Source organism: Neofelis nebulosa, chromosome 1 (assembly GCF_028018385.1).
Source record: "Neofelis nebulosa isolate mNeoNeb1 chromosome 1, mNeoNeb1.pri, whole genome shotgun sequence".
Classification (NCBI taxonomy): domain Eukaryota; kingdom Metazoa; phylum Chordata; class Mammalia; order Carnivora; family Felidae; genus Neofelis; species Neofelis nebulosa.
Window position 1 is genome coordinate 236,182,986 of NC_080782.1, and position 14,590 is coordinate 236,197,575.

Below are 14,590 nucleotides of genomic sequence, written 5' to 3' on the forward strand. Positions count from 1 at the left end.
CTCCTGGACTTTCCACATAATTAAGAGATTCTGCCTTATATCAGACCTCTAGAGGTTAGTAAATGTTGAGAAACACCAAAAATTTCTTAACACAAAAAGAATGAATAATACGGTCTTAAAATGGCAGCTGCGTATCCTCCAAAAAGATGTGAAGTATTGCAATACAGACGAAATGACCTGAAATATTTACTTTATGTACACATCACCTGCACAGAGCAATTAAGGCAAAAGCAACTACACTTAACGTTCCTTGCAGAGACAGGCTCTTATTCTCTCACGCCTTGTATTTATCAAGAGGTATGAAACGAACAGCTAAGACGAAGAACATAGAGGGGCCTAAAGCTATGCTAGTATTATGACTAGACTAGAACCAGATTCTGATCGTGTAAAAGAAGGGAGTACGCCAAAGAAAAATTATTTAGAACATGTCGATACAACAATAGTCCTTCGAAAATATTTCTAAAATGTGTGGATTGGTGGTGGGGCAGTATCTAAGAGTAAAAATAACAGCTGTGATTTTAACACATTAAACAAGTGGGAAAAAAAGTAAAGTGTCACTGAATATGATCTATTCGCCAATTACTCTGTTTTAATCTATGTTGAGGACTTTCCCGACCACATAAACATATTTTCCTCTGAATGCTTAGTCTCTGACACTGTCGTTACCTCTCTGCATTCCAACTGATAAGGACTCTGCACTACACACGGCAGTGATTAAGAAATACATGTTCAAAGCTGACCTAGAGACACCCCCAGAATAAACTGAAATCTAGACTTAAAAGCCCCACTCCCAAATAAACAAAATCTTAGAAAAAAAGCCTTAAGTTATTAAGTGTCCATGTTCACTCTTACTCACCTGGTACTGGGCCATTAATGCCAATGGATTATTATTCTGACTGTTATCAAATGTTAAAACATCAAAAACTCCAACACAATTTACTCGCAACCTTTAAAGACCAGAGAATTTAAACAAAATTATTAAACTGAGATTTTAAAAAAGTTCAACATTTCCTATATTAGGAAGGATCTCAGAATCTTATCTAGTCTAACCCCCTATCCTACCCCCATATAACCTCTTTCAACCACCATTTTAGAGATGAGGAAATTAAGGCTCACAGATACCAAGCGATAGGCCTACGGGTGTAGAAGTCAGTAACTGATAAGGCCAGGACTGGACTGTTACTCACACCTTCGACTACCAGGCGAGTGGTCTTTTCACCACACCAAGCTGCTACTTTATCAGTGATTCATTCACGAAAGAGAACTAATTAGCTTTCTAACATTTACTGAAGATGTATTAGGCACCATTCACGTGTATTGATCATTCGGTTTTACATGTATTAGTCATTTAATCCTCTCAATAATCTCACAACACAGGTACCTTGTAAGTGTGGAAAGCAGAGACACCAATAGTCTTCTATGGTTGCTGCACACACAGAAGTTACAGAATTTGCTCAGGATCATACAGACAGCAACTAAGGAGACTCGGTATGATGAACCTGGCTCACCAGGTACCAGACCTTGAGCTCGTTGTGTTATGCTGTCCAAGAGAAGTCTCAAAATCACAGCAACTCAAATAAAACTCTGGTGAAGTCAAGGGCTGTGCTCCTTAACTTGGTATCAGTGGTCCTCAAAGCACTGGACCCAATGAGCAGCAACAGTATCGCATGAGAACTTGATGGAAATATAAATTCTCAGGCCCCACTTCAGATTCACTGAAGGAGAACTCTGGGAGTGGAGCCCCATCACGTGTGCTTGTTAATGAGCCCTCCAGGCAATTCTGTTTCGTGCTACAATCGGAGAACCACGGTTGCACATAGAAAAGGTATACGGATATCACTTCTACATCCAGCCCCTGACCCTAACTATGTATACGTCCCAAACTTTTACATGATTCCTGGTAATGACCAGGCATTGTATTCTTAAGAATTCAACTTTTTTTTTTTTTTTAACTTACAAATGGACTCAAAGTCACAGCAGTTCTTCTGGATGGAATATACGAAAAGGTAGAATTAAACGAATCATCATGCTTTGTTTACTAAACTGTCACAGGTTAGATGCTCAATGAAGAAGCCAAAACTCAAAATGGTGGTACCTTGTTTTGCCAGTTATCAGAATCTTTGTTGGGTCCATAACTCGACACGCCAAACCTGCTGTGTGAATGGTACGCAACGCAGAGCTCAGTTGGACAATATAGGCCCAAATAAGAGATTCTGGCAATAATCCGGCATGCTGTCTGGGTAATGGTCCATCATGTTGACCTATACAGCAAATAAATAAAAAATGACACCTTTTAAGTAACCAACTAAAAGACTAAAGAAGTCGAACCAAAATCAACAAAGAAAATCCATGCATCATGACACCACTTGTCAATATATACATACACATAAAATTTAAGTTCAGTCTGTTAGTAAGACGAGACCCCCCAACTTCCTATTCATGAGATTATACCTTTATGCTGTCAGCAGCAGCACAACTCTCACTGAAATGTTTTCTGTGAACCTTGTAATTACTGAACAATAAAGAAAATTAAAGGATTTATATTTAATGTGAACCAAATATGTGTAAATTCTGATTAAAAACAGGAATGATGGGGCGCCTGGGTGGCGCAGTCGGTTAAGCGTCCGACTTCAGCCAGGTCACGATCTCGCGCTCCGTGAGTTCGAGCCCCGCGTCGGGCTCTGGGCTGATGGCTCGGAGCCTGGAGCCTGTTTCCGATTCTGTGTCTCCCTCTCTCTCTGCCCCTCCCCCGTTCATGCTCTGTCTCTCTCTGTCCCAAAAATAAATTAAAAAAAAAAAATGTTGAAAAAAAAAATTAAAAAAAAAAAAAAAACAGGAATGATGGATATTATTTTACTTAAAATGTGGATAATCCTGGCCTATGTTATTGTTCAGGCAGGTGAAAACTGCTCATTCTATGCCTTGAAAGAAAAATAAAAGCCTCTACTATCATTGATGCTGAATGTTTTCTTATTCTCCTTAAACTGCTCATCTCCTCTCTTACAGCCATGTTAGGATGACATCCGACTCATAAAAATATAAACGTAAAAACCTGAGTATCACTTATGTCTAATAATGAAACACAAAAATAATCTGATCTACCATGACAGTAATCATTTTGATTCTACCAACTCGTTTAAGTGCTTCCTCTTCTTTTGTAATGAGAGAGAGAGAGAGAGAGAGAGAGAGAGAGACAGAGACAGAGAGAATCCTAAGCAGCCTCCAAGTCGGCAGAGAGCCCAATGCCACTGCGGGGCTCGATCCCACAATCCTGGGATCATGACCTGAGCCAAAATCAAGAGTCAGATGCTCAACCGACTGAGCCAGCCAGGTGCCCCTCGGTGCTTCTTGATACTATTTTCTGGGTCACTGTTAAGCCTTACACATCAGTGGAAAAGGAGCCACATAAATTTAATCCAGATTTTCTAATTCTTTCAGGGAATATGACACCTTATAAGTTCAAGTGTTCTTAGGGTTGTAAACAAATTTTTTGTGAATTAGGCATAAAAGCAACACAGTTAAATGGTTAATTGTGGAGATAACAAATAGCAAAATTTCTGGCTTGGGATAAAGTTTCCAAGGAAAAGCAAATACAAAATTGAAAAGTTGCTCTCCCTCAATTTAGACAGATTAAAGATAGTACAATCTGGAAAACGGTGTCCGAAGTGGTGCTAGTGAGAACTGCCAAGACATCGTCAAAGATCACTATGAAGAGTTTAAATAAAACTATTTGATAAATGTGGTAATAAGGAAAAGCAGTATTTATAGCCAACAGTGTTTTGCTTGCTCTGAGCCAGATTCTGTCTTTACCTGTATACTGTTAACAGCAGCAGAGTTACTTTACCCATGTTACCTCACTTCAAACGTTTTTTTTTTTTTAAGTTTATTTTTATTTATTTTGAGAGAGAGGCAGAGAGCAAGCAGGGGAGGGGCAGAGAGAGAGAGAGAGGGAGACGGAATCCCAAGGAAGCTCCGCACTGTCAGCACAGAGCCTAGTGCGGGGCTCAAACTCACAAACCATGAGGATCATGACCTGAAGCCAAGTCAAGAGTTGGATGTTCAACCGAACGAGCCACCCAGGGTGTTCCTTCTTATCACAACCCTTATATAGTATGGTATGATTATTATTTCCATTTTCTAAATTAGTATATTTCTTACAATACAAAATTTTTTAGTTTGTGCTAAGTTAAAGAGTGTAAGAAAACATCAGACTTCCATCTATAGCTCTCCAAAATTATAATTTTTCTTTTAACAGTTATAAAGGGAAACTAGAGAATTGCCTTGGAGTAGAAGTTGCTACAAATTAAAGGACGTATGCTATGTCCAGGGAAATTACGAGCATTCAAACAATACCTTTAAATAACAGAAAAAGGAGTGATTCCTGTGAAAATGTAAACATTTCAAAATACATCACATAATTGGTTAACACCAAAAATAAAGATAAAAAAAAAACTGGAAAGGAGTGCTAATATTCACGGTTCTCAACAGGGGTCCATTTTGCCCCTCTGGAAACATGTGGCAATGTAGGGAGGAGCTATTTTTGGTGTCACTGCTGGAGAAGGGGCCTGCTACTGGCATCTAAAGGATAGAGGCCAGGGACGCTGCCGAATATTGTGGAATGCACAGACAGCCCCCACAAAAATAATTATGCAGCCCTAAATGTCAACAGGGCTGAGGTTGAGAAACCCAGCTATAAATTAAAGCCAACAGTCATCTCGCAGGTGCTGCTACTAAAATAAACTTGAACAACTACAGCTATATCCATCTATAGGAAAAGTTATACCACATCCCCTTCAACAAAATTATGTATGTGTCTAAAGATGACACGGCAAAAGAAAAAAAAATGACCACACCACATGACCAGATTTTCAATGCCAAACAGCCATGGAACCACAGCTCTCTTCTTCCAACTGTCAGAAAGCAAAGTTACAAGTAAACAAAAGTAATATCTCGTCCACAGTTCAAATCCTTAAAGGAGTCACAATCCAAAAGAGAATATACTGTGGACTCACATCTTTCTTCCTCCTTAATTTCTCTCAGTATGTGAGTCAAGAAAATCTTTAAAAGATTAAAAACTACAGTAAAAAATGCAATGCTTTGTTAACTGTACTTCAATTAGTAAAATTTTTTAAGAGACTTCAATGCTTTTTCCCTGCCCCCAAACAAGAAAATGATGCATACGTTTTCCTTACCCAAATACCTAGTTAATTAACAAACATCTCAAAATGGATGACCTACCTACTTTGACTCTGAAGCAATTTACTACCCTCTAATAAACATTTATTAGGGCATAATTACAATATTTTGGTTCTCTTAAGTACTGAAACTATACATATTAGAAAATATCCCATTAAAGTAAATGTTACCTGAAAATTTATTTTGAAGATTAATTCCTTAAGTAACATGTAGTCCTACCTTTTAAAAAAATTTGTTTAGGGAAATCACTTCATAAATGATATATAGTCACACTGGGCTATAATAAGAGAGTCATTAAATTATATCCAGAAAATACAAAAGTTAGGGGGAAAATACTTGTAACAAATGAAAGATGCAATGCTACAAAATGATAAAAAGAAAAGGAAACAATGTGACAGGAGACCAAAAAACAAAACAAAACAAAAAAACCAAGACTGGAAAGAAATATACCAAGAGAAAATGTGGTTGTACTTTGGGTGGTGAAGCTATAGGCATTATTTTCCAAAATGCCTTTATCCAGAAAGCTTTATAGTTTTATTTTATTTTTTTAATGTTTATTTATTTTTGAGAGAGAGAGAGAGCGAGAGAGAGAGCGAGTATGAGCGGGGAAGGGGCAGAGAGAGAGGGAGACACAGAATCCGAAGCGGGCTCCAGGCTCTGAGCTGCCAGCACAGAACCCGATGTGGGGCCCGAACCCATGAACCTCAAGATCCCGACCTGAGGCCGAAGTCGGACGCTCAACCGACTGAGCCACCCTGGCGCCCCCAGAAAGCCTTGTAGTTTTAAAAGAAAAAACCAAAATGTTTAAGAGGAAAACACTGTCACCACATTCTCGGTTATTTACATTTCAGACACCTCCACGAGTCTTTCACACCCTGCCTCCATTCTCAGCCTATACACACAATACTCTATTTCCCAGCCGCTTATGGACTGGCTTCGATTCTTTGAGACGTTTCTTTTTTTAATGCGCTATGATCACAGAAACAAATTCACGTGCATTTTAAAATAGAAAACCACTCTTCCACAGAGCAAAGGCATTTGTCAAAATGAATCTTGCTTGCGTGTCTTTCTTACCCCACTTTCTCTTTGTGAAATAGGCATCAGCATTAGGGTCATTGAAGTGTCTGCTCATCATAGTCTCTCCTCCCGCATGGAAATCATATGCAAACACAAGGGCTTAAAATAAAACACAAAACACTCATTATTGCAATCTGGCTTCAAGTAATGAAGCCCACAAAAGCAGAAAGACAAGTACAAATTACTCACAAGGCTCTGCAAATGCTTTAGTGGTAAATACTTCACGCAAGGTTACGATATTTGAGTGCTGAATTTTTTTCCACATATCGACCAACACCATGCACTTTGTGTTAACGAGACGAAAACCTATAAAAGGAAATTTTTTCTACTAAACTGCAAATGAAATCCCTCCTTTATTCCATCAGAATCGCGAAGAGAAGGCCATGTGATGTATCATTTATGAGCTACTAATTTCCAAATGAATTAACAAACTTATTTATTATCCTTTATACACATATTAAATAAATAAATACATGCAGGAATATTTCAATAATCTTAGCCTCAACAATATGCTTCAAAGAGTGGCTAACTTATCTTCCGTACCATGTATCCTCCGAAGGCAATACGGCAGATCGTCTTTGCTGTTTACAGCTTTGTAGCAAGATGTGATGTATCCAAAATTACTTGATTTCTGTATCCGGTTGGGCGGCGGCAGTGGTTCTAGAGGGAACAGGCTATGGTAGCTGTCAACTTCTGTAGGGACTGCTAGAGTAATTCGTAAAAGACAACTTTAACTTGCTGATATGCATAAATCTCTCAGAGCAAAAAAGAAATCGAATTTACCAAAAACCACGGGTATCAAAACATACTTTTGAATTCTGGAACAGTGTCAACACTCATAACAATTCTATAAAAGAAAATGGTTTCATTATCAATAAAAAATAAGCATTATAGGACAACCAAAGAACCAGATTTCATACACTCAGAAATTTTTTTTAAAATTTCTTACATAGGTTTCACACCCAGCCCAGGGCCCGACACGGGGCTTGAACTCATGACCCTGAGAGCAGGACTTGAGCCGAGATTGAGAGTAGGATGCTAAACGGACTGAGCCACCCAGGCGCCCCTTGAAAATATTTATCTTTTATAGCACCACACAACTTTTTGTTTCTCAGTTATTAGAAACAATTTGTGTTATCACTTACAGGTATTAAACATTTCTGATTTTGATTTTGCTTCTTAAAACACTTTGGTTTGCACAAAATATATTTAGACAATGGTGTTAAGCATATGAATTCTTGTTTTTTAAAACATACAGAAATTCAAAACAAGTAACATTAAATTGGAGAGTGCGTATGTGTAATATATCTGTGGGTATACGTATGTATAAATATGGCAATCTATCAAGACTTTCAACCATTCAGTGGAACAGCACTGTTTTACTCCCTAGTAAAACATAAAAGAAAGAAAATGAAAACAACTTTATCCTCATGATTTCCACGTTCTTCAAAGCAAGAAAAATTATGTTTAAGAATAGCTGGGATAGGGGCGCCTGGGTGGCTCAGTCAGTTAAGCGTCCGACTTCAGCTCAGGTCACGATCTCGCGGTCCGTGAGTTCGAGCCCCGCGTCGGGCTCTGGGCTGATGGCTCGGAGCCTGGAGCCTGCTTCCGATTCTGTGTCTCCCTCTCTCTCTGCCCCTCCCCCGTTCATGCTCTGTCTCTCTCTGTCTCAAAAATAAATAAATGTTAAAGAAAAAAAAAAAAAAAGAATAGCTGGGATAATGCATTGTAATTGGCTCATGATACTCTAGTCAGGCATTTAAAAAACTATTTATCTTGAATCCCAATCTGTTGTTTCTTATAAGGACTAAATAGGGGCGCCTGGATGGCTCAGTCAGTTTAAGCATCCAGATCGATTTGGGCTCAGGTCGTGATCTCATGGTTCTGTAAGATCAAGCCTTGCATCGGGCTCTGTGCTGACAGCTCAAAGCCTGCTTGGGATACTCTCTCTCCCTCTCCCTCTCCACCCCTCCCCTGCTCACTCGTGCTCTCTCTCTCTCTCCTTCTCTCTCTCAAAATAAATAAATCACCATTTAAAAAAAAAAAAAAAAAAAAAAAAGACTAACTGTATTCAGTGGTTGGTTTCTGTAAAGAGTATAGGCAATTTACTTTTATTTTTAAAGTTTATTTATTTATTTTGAGAGAGACAGAAAACCAGAGTGGGGGAGGGATAGAGAGAGATGAGTGAGAGAGAATCCCAAGCAAGCTCTGCATTCTGGAGTGCAGAGCCCGACACGGGACTAGATCCCACAAACCGTGAGATCATGGCCTGAGCAGAAACCAAGAGTCCGAGGCTTAACCGACCGAGCCACCCAGGTGCCCCTATGTTTCCTTCTTTACCGCTCCCTATTTTCTGATACATACATGTATCAGTTTTGCAATTCAAAAAGAGGAGGATTTTTTTAATGCTTCAAATACAATCGAATTACATTTTCCAACGGAACAGCTTCCATTCTCCTAAATGTCTTGAATGACTTAGGAATACTCAAGAGATTTCAAATGAAAAGCAGGTAAGTGAACATGCACAGTACACACAGAAAACCTTCTAGAAAGAACACAGCAAGAACTTCAACAATGGTAACCTCTGAGTGGGAGCACTGTTATTCTCTTCTTTACACTATGCCATACTTCCCAAACTTTTTACAATAAATATGTTTAGCACTATTTTTAAAACACATCAATAAATCTCTTTCTAAAAAACACACAGACCAATATGACTAATAATTTTTCACTGAACGACTGTTAAGGAATACAGGTAAAAAACCCTAATCAGAAAACTGTAACTCCAGAAGACAGGCTCATAATGGCCCTTCCTGCCTTTGCTAAATTGACATTCACCATCTCTTTGTTCTCGAAACAACCATACGAGACACGACTCTATTTCGTAAAGAAAATAAGGATCACACATCTAGAAAGGGAGTTGGGATGCAAACTCGGGGCTCTGATTCCACAGTCTCGTGCTCTTAACCCCCAGACGGCATTTTGGCCAGAGTGCAAAAAACAGACACTGATTCAAACAGACACTAACTTTCAAAACAAGGTCACGTGACATATTCTACTGAAATAAAGGCAGTACAAGGGAAGTACACACACAAGGAAATGCAGCTGCAACTTTGCCCATTTATCTTTTAACAATCAGCGTAATTTCCACAAACAAATGATGAATAAATTTTGTTCCCTGGTTATTTCATGAGGAGCATCTAGTAAGAGAAATAATTAATTTCAAATTAGTGAAAAGGTAATGAGTGCCTACTCATTAATGAAATACAGGTTCTTATCAAGACAGGTTATTAATCAAAACAGGTTATTAATTTTGATTAATAAAGTCTTATTCAAGACAGGTCTTAATCAAGACAGGTTATCAAGACAGGTTATTAACTTATTAATACAGGTATTAATGAAATACAGGTTCTTATCAAGACACCAAGAGAAAAATAAAGGACAGAGATCTATATGGAAACATAATACAGTACAAGGAAAACAGCTATTAAAAAAGTACAACTCACCATGGCACTGGTTCTTAAACTTCGACACCCTTCAGAGTCACTGACAGTGATAACAATACACAGTTTGCTGGGCCCCATGCCCAGTGTTTACTTAGTTGGTCTACAGTCGGGCCCAAGAATTTGCAATTCCAAGAAGTTTCCAGGTAATAATGAAAAGGTGCTGCTGGGGCAAGGACCACATTCTGAGAAGCACTACGCATGGAAATACCCAGAAGGAAGCCATTCTCAAGGATCCTAGAAAAGATCTTACAGAGGATTTGGTACGTGTACTACAAACTGAAGGATGAGACTGCTCTCAGTGATACTCCACAACGAGCGAACGAGCGCTTTGCTTTGTGGTGAGGGAGTAAACAGAACCACCACCGCCACCCAGGCCTCAATGCGTATGCTGTGTTCAGGAACCGTGAAATCTCACGCGGTGGGAGAGCAGGGTGTATTACAGAAGAGGTACAACGTGGAGAAAAAGCTGAGGGGGTTCTGTTGGGACTGGATCAGAGGGGAATATAAATGCTAGACTGAGGACCTGAAATTCACTACGCCAAGCAGCGGAGTCATAGCACCAGTGTGTGACAAAGAGACTGAGGGAGGGTCACAATCAGCTAAAAACTGTACTAACTCCTTTGTCCCTGTGTGCCCTTTCGAGCAAGCCTTGTTGAATTCTCTGCGTCGCGGGGTGGAAAAAATCGTGCTCCAGTGGAAGACCATGGAGTATCCAACGGATGGCTTTTCGATGTCTGATTCTGATGTCACGGAAGGTATTCTGCACCTCTGTAAACTGCACACAGGTAACTGGCAGCACTGCAGAAGAACGCCTGCCTCTTCCGTGGAAAAGCCAGTTTGCACACGCCTTGCGATACCCCTGAGCTAGCAGTAACAGGTCCTACAACCGGCTCCCTCACGACTTAAATAAAATCTTCAAAATGTTCATTTTTATGTGTGTACATATGGTGTTACCTTGTTTCAGAAAGTCATCTTTGAACACTACATTTCCCAGTCTACCCTGAAATGATCGTATGCAGCCTGATATTAACCTTAAAAAACCGAATGTTTCCACTGATAGGAATACTCATTGTCGTTTTGCTCTTCGTTTCCAGCTCAACTTAACAAATACATAAAATTAAGTATGAATAAAGGGAATAGGGGGTGCCTAAATCACTGTTAGGCCATCGAAAATCAGACTAGGGATACCAACGTGTAAGATTATGGACAGAGCTGCATTCTTCACGTCAGCCCCAAGTTTTAGTCTGGGGTCCAATTCCACCAAGTGATAGTAAAAACAGTGATAAAAAATAAAACGAAATGTTAGTGTCTTTGCTCTATTCAACCCTACCTCCCCTCGAAGGACATATAAGATAACAGGTCCAATCTAAGATATCGAAAGTCTGAGATTCACTACGGTTTCTCAACCTTGGCCCTACTGACATACCAGACTGGATCAGTCTCTGTTGTCAGGGACTGGTCTGTGCACTGCAGGGTGTTCGGCAGCCCACCGGTAGCCAGCAGCACCCCACCACCAGCTGTGACAACCAAAACCGTTCCAGACACGACCAAATGACCCGTGATGGGGTAACCACTCCTGGTGCAGAAGCACTGATCTACAGGAAATAAATTATGACTTCAAACTTGAGAAGTACTAATCTGGTGGGAATATGAGGTATGGAATGGAAAACGGAGAGAAAAAAGACAGCAAGACCAAATATTAATGCATGGGTCAACATGAGATGAAGATTGTAGTAAACAAAAGACATGAAAAAGATCAGTTAGAGCAGTAACCCCCCCCCCCCAAAAGCATTTACTAAACCTTGTGGAACATGGGGCCCAGAAGCGGATTAACCATAACCTTTAGTCTGTGACACTCAGGTCACTGGCTCATGTCTACGTAAAGGCCTGGTTTTATGTAGTTAATTATTCTTAATAGCATAATAAGCATCTGCAAACTCAGTACTCATCAGACCTTTACCTTACATCTAAATTACGGTTCTCTCTACCAACCTCTGCCTTCCTTCTCTCACTTCCTTCCGTTTGTATATGGCTGTATCGCACATAATATATACATATGCATATACACATACATTTACATAAATGTAAATCCATGTATAAATTTCGGTTAACTTTGTAAAAAGGTAGTATGCTTTATATAGTCTCCTGCAACTCACTTTACTCACTAATCTTCCTCTGTGTGGTTGCAGCTCAGTGAACTTCCTTCCTTTAAGCTGCTGTACCACCTTCCATTAGCTGACAGCAGCACAGTTACTCTGGATTGATCAAAGTTTCTGCTATTTGGAGCGACAATGTTATGGATACTTCGTCATACATTTTGCGGCTGAAAACGTATAGGAGTTTACCTGTTTCCAGGAGGAGAAGTGCTGGATCACAGGTTCACCCAACTTATGCTCCCTATAGCAACGCACCGGAGAGCCTGTGGATCCATATCCTAACACTTTACACGACTGGACTTCGAGCCTACCTGAATTTCCCCTAATTGTCAGTGATGTTTCACATCTCTTCATACATGTACTGCTCATGTGAATTTCCTTTCTTTACGTGCCTATTCCTATCTTTTGGCCATTTTTCTGTTGAGTTTTTTTTGCTCTTACTGAATTGTGTTTCTTATATTCTTTGTCAACTGTGTAAATATCTTCTTCCAGGTTTTTTCTTTACTGTGGGTATCTTTGGATTGCTTTTCAATTCTAACTTAGTAAAATTTAGCAGTATTTTCTTTAAGAGTCAGCAATCTTTGCCTCCTGTAGAAGAAATCTTTCTCTACTGATATGTTAAATCTATTCGCTAATATTTTATAGTATAAAAAGTTTTTAAAGTTTTGTACACAAGTGCCCACCCCCTCGCTTTGCCCTGGGCATTTCTTCCATTTGGCTGTCCCTGAGCTGTAGCCTCTACACACTAAACCAGCAACAGGTCCTAAAGTGAATCACTCTAGCAAATTACTGAACTGGTGCGGCGGGGTGTGGGGGGGAGGCTGGTGGTAGTGGTTATGGAAACCCCCAAATTGGTAGTTAGAATGTGGGTAGCCTGGGCACCCCACCTTGGCGGGCATCTGAAATGGGAGTAGTCTTGTCAGACTGTGCCCTTAATAAATAAACCGTTAGGACATGAAGTAAATGCCAGAAGTATTATGAGTAAAAACAGCTCATATGCTTTGACTGCAATTATACTGCATCTATACATCAGTTTAGGAAAACTGACATCTTACTCATTATGTCTTCCTATTTATAATACAATATTTTGGGGGCACCTGGGTGGCTCAGTCGGTTGAGTGTCTGACTTTGGCTCAGGTGATCTCACGGTCCGTGAGTTCGAGCCCCGCATCGGGCTCTGTGCTGATGGCTCAGAGCCTGGTGCCTGTTTCAGATTCTGTGTCTCCCTCTCTCTGCCCCCCGACCCCCACCCCATGCTCTGTCTCTGTCTCTCTCTGTCTCTGTCTCTCTCTCTGTCAAAAATAAACATTAAAAAAATTTTTTTAAATATATAATATTTTGCTCAAATTATTTATCTTACTTAATATCTCTTAGTAAGTCTCCCCCATTGAGATCGCACACATCTTTTGTTGCATTTATTCCCTAGCTACTGATAAGCTGAAACCACTGTAAGTTGCATCTTTTCTTTTAATTATATTTAAGTTATTGGCTACTGGCCTACAGAAATTTAACTGACATATATTAATCTCGTATCCAGCTATTTCCTAAGCTCTATTATAATTTCAAGTTATGCCCAACCTCTGGTCATACGACTTATACATGATTGCGGTCATAAAGACTGGAAAGGCAAAAATAAACCTACTTATTTTTCTTTTCTTCTTTTATCCCAGCTAAGACCTCAAAGACAATGTTAAATAATTAAGGAAAATTCCAACGTGAATACTTTAAAGGTTATGACAGATCAGTTCCCTGTCCGTCTAAACTGAAAAGATTGGTGTTAGGGCATAAGAGCTAGACATATTACTCCTTTTAATTCTTTAGCAATCAAGAAAATGCACAGTAGACTATGTTGAGTCCTTGATTACAACCACATGCTTTGAGATTATCTCTATGGCAAATATATTCCTACTGCATTATTTATAAAGTTTTGCTAAATTATACCATATTTAATCTTGCTATATACAGAATAAGCTAGGGAAAGAGATTTTAATGTACTCTGAGAAACACTGTGGTACAGTCAAAAACCTAGCTTTAAATCCAGACTGACCAGCTGATTACTAGCCATCAGTGCTAAAGGCAAATTACTTAGCCTTCCTGTCAACCTCAGTTTTCCTCATACGTAAGAGGGAGAGGATAGTATTCGTGTCAATGTCCTAGGATTTTTATGAGGAAGAAAGTAAGACATATAAAGAATGTAATCAGCACATTATCTGGTACACCACAGTTTCAAAAGTAATAATTACCTTCCCCGCCTGTTTAAGTATCCATACTTTATCAAGTTTCAGGAAACAATATTCTAATGCACAGTGCGGTAAATCACCATGAATTTTAAAACCACCTAACTTTTTTGACAAACTAGAATACTGTCACATGGAGAACTGAAATGGACTCGATGATCAGTGGCATCTTGGAACTCTTCAAAAGTAGATTTCAAATAAATACACTCATAAAATTGTAACCAGCTGTTCAAGGCATAAAAACATGTACATCGAGATCCTGATAACCTTTAAAAGGAAGGATGAACCAACTCGCATTTTACCTGGCATATCTGCTTGGTCGATTTGAGCCATTGTTATTAAATGCCTGTTAATCAGCTCCTAAAAAAAGAAGACAAGTATATTTACATATAAACAGAGCTTCTAAAATCTGATTTTC

General features: G+C 39.3%; 1 protein-coding gene across 6 annotated transcripts in view; it reads right to left on the minus strand.

The window, feature by feature from the left end:
- The window catches only part of PAN3 (poly(A) specific ribonuclease subunit PAN3), a 134,440-nt gene that overhangs the window by 19,746 nt on the left and 100,104 nt on the right, over nucleotides 1-14,590 (minus strand). For 5 of the 6 annotated variants that reach the window (XM_058688891.1, XM_058688880.1, XM_058688858.1 and 2 more), the window contains 6 exons: nucleotides 14,475-14,532; nucleotides 6,817-6,978; nucleotides 6,463-6,579; nucleotides 6,271-6,372; nucleotides 2,096-2,261; nucleotides 857-947 (listed from right to left, as the gene is read on the minus strand). In XM_058688891.1, the coding sequence (XP_058544874.1) occupies nucleotides 857-947; nucleotides 2,096-2,261; nucleotides 6,271-6,372; nucleotides 6,463-6,579; nucleotides 6,817-6,978; nucleotides 14,475-14,532 (696 nt within the window). The remainder of the gene's footprint in view (nucleotides 1-856; nucleotides 948-2,095; nucleotides 2,262-6,270; nucleotides 6,373-6,462; nucleotides 6,580-6,816; nucleotides 6,979-14,474; nucleotides 14,533-14,590) is intronic. The other variant, XM_058688869.1, reaches the window with a different exon arrangement.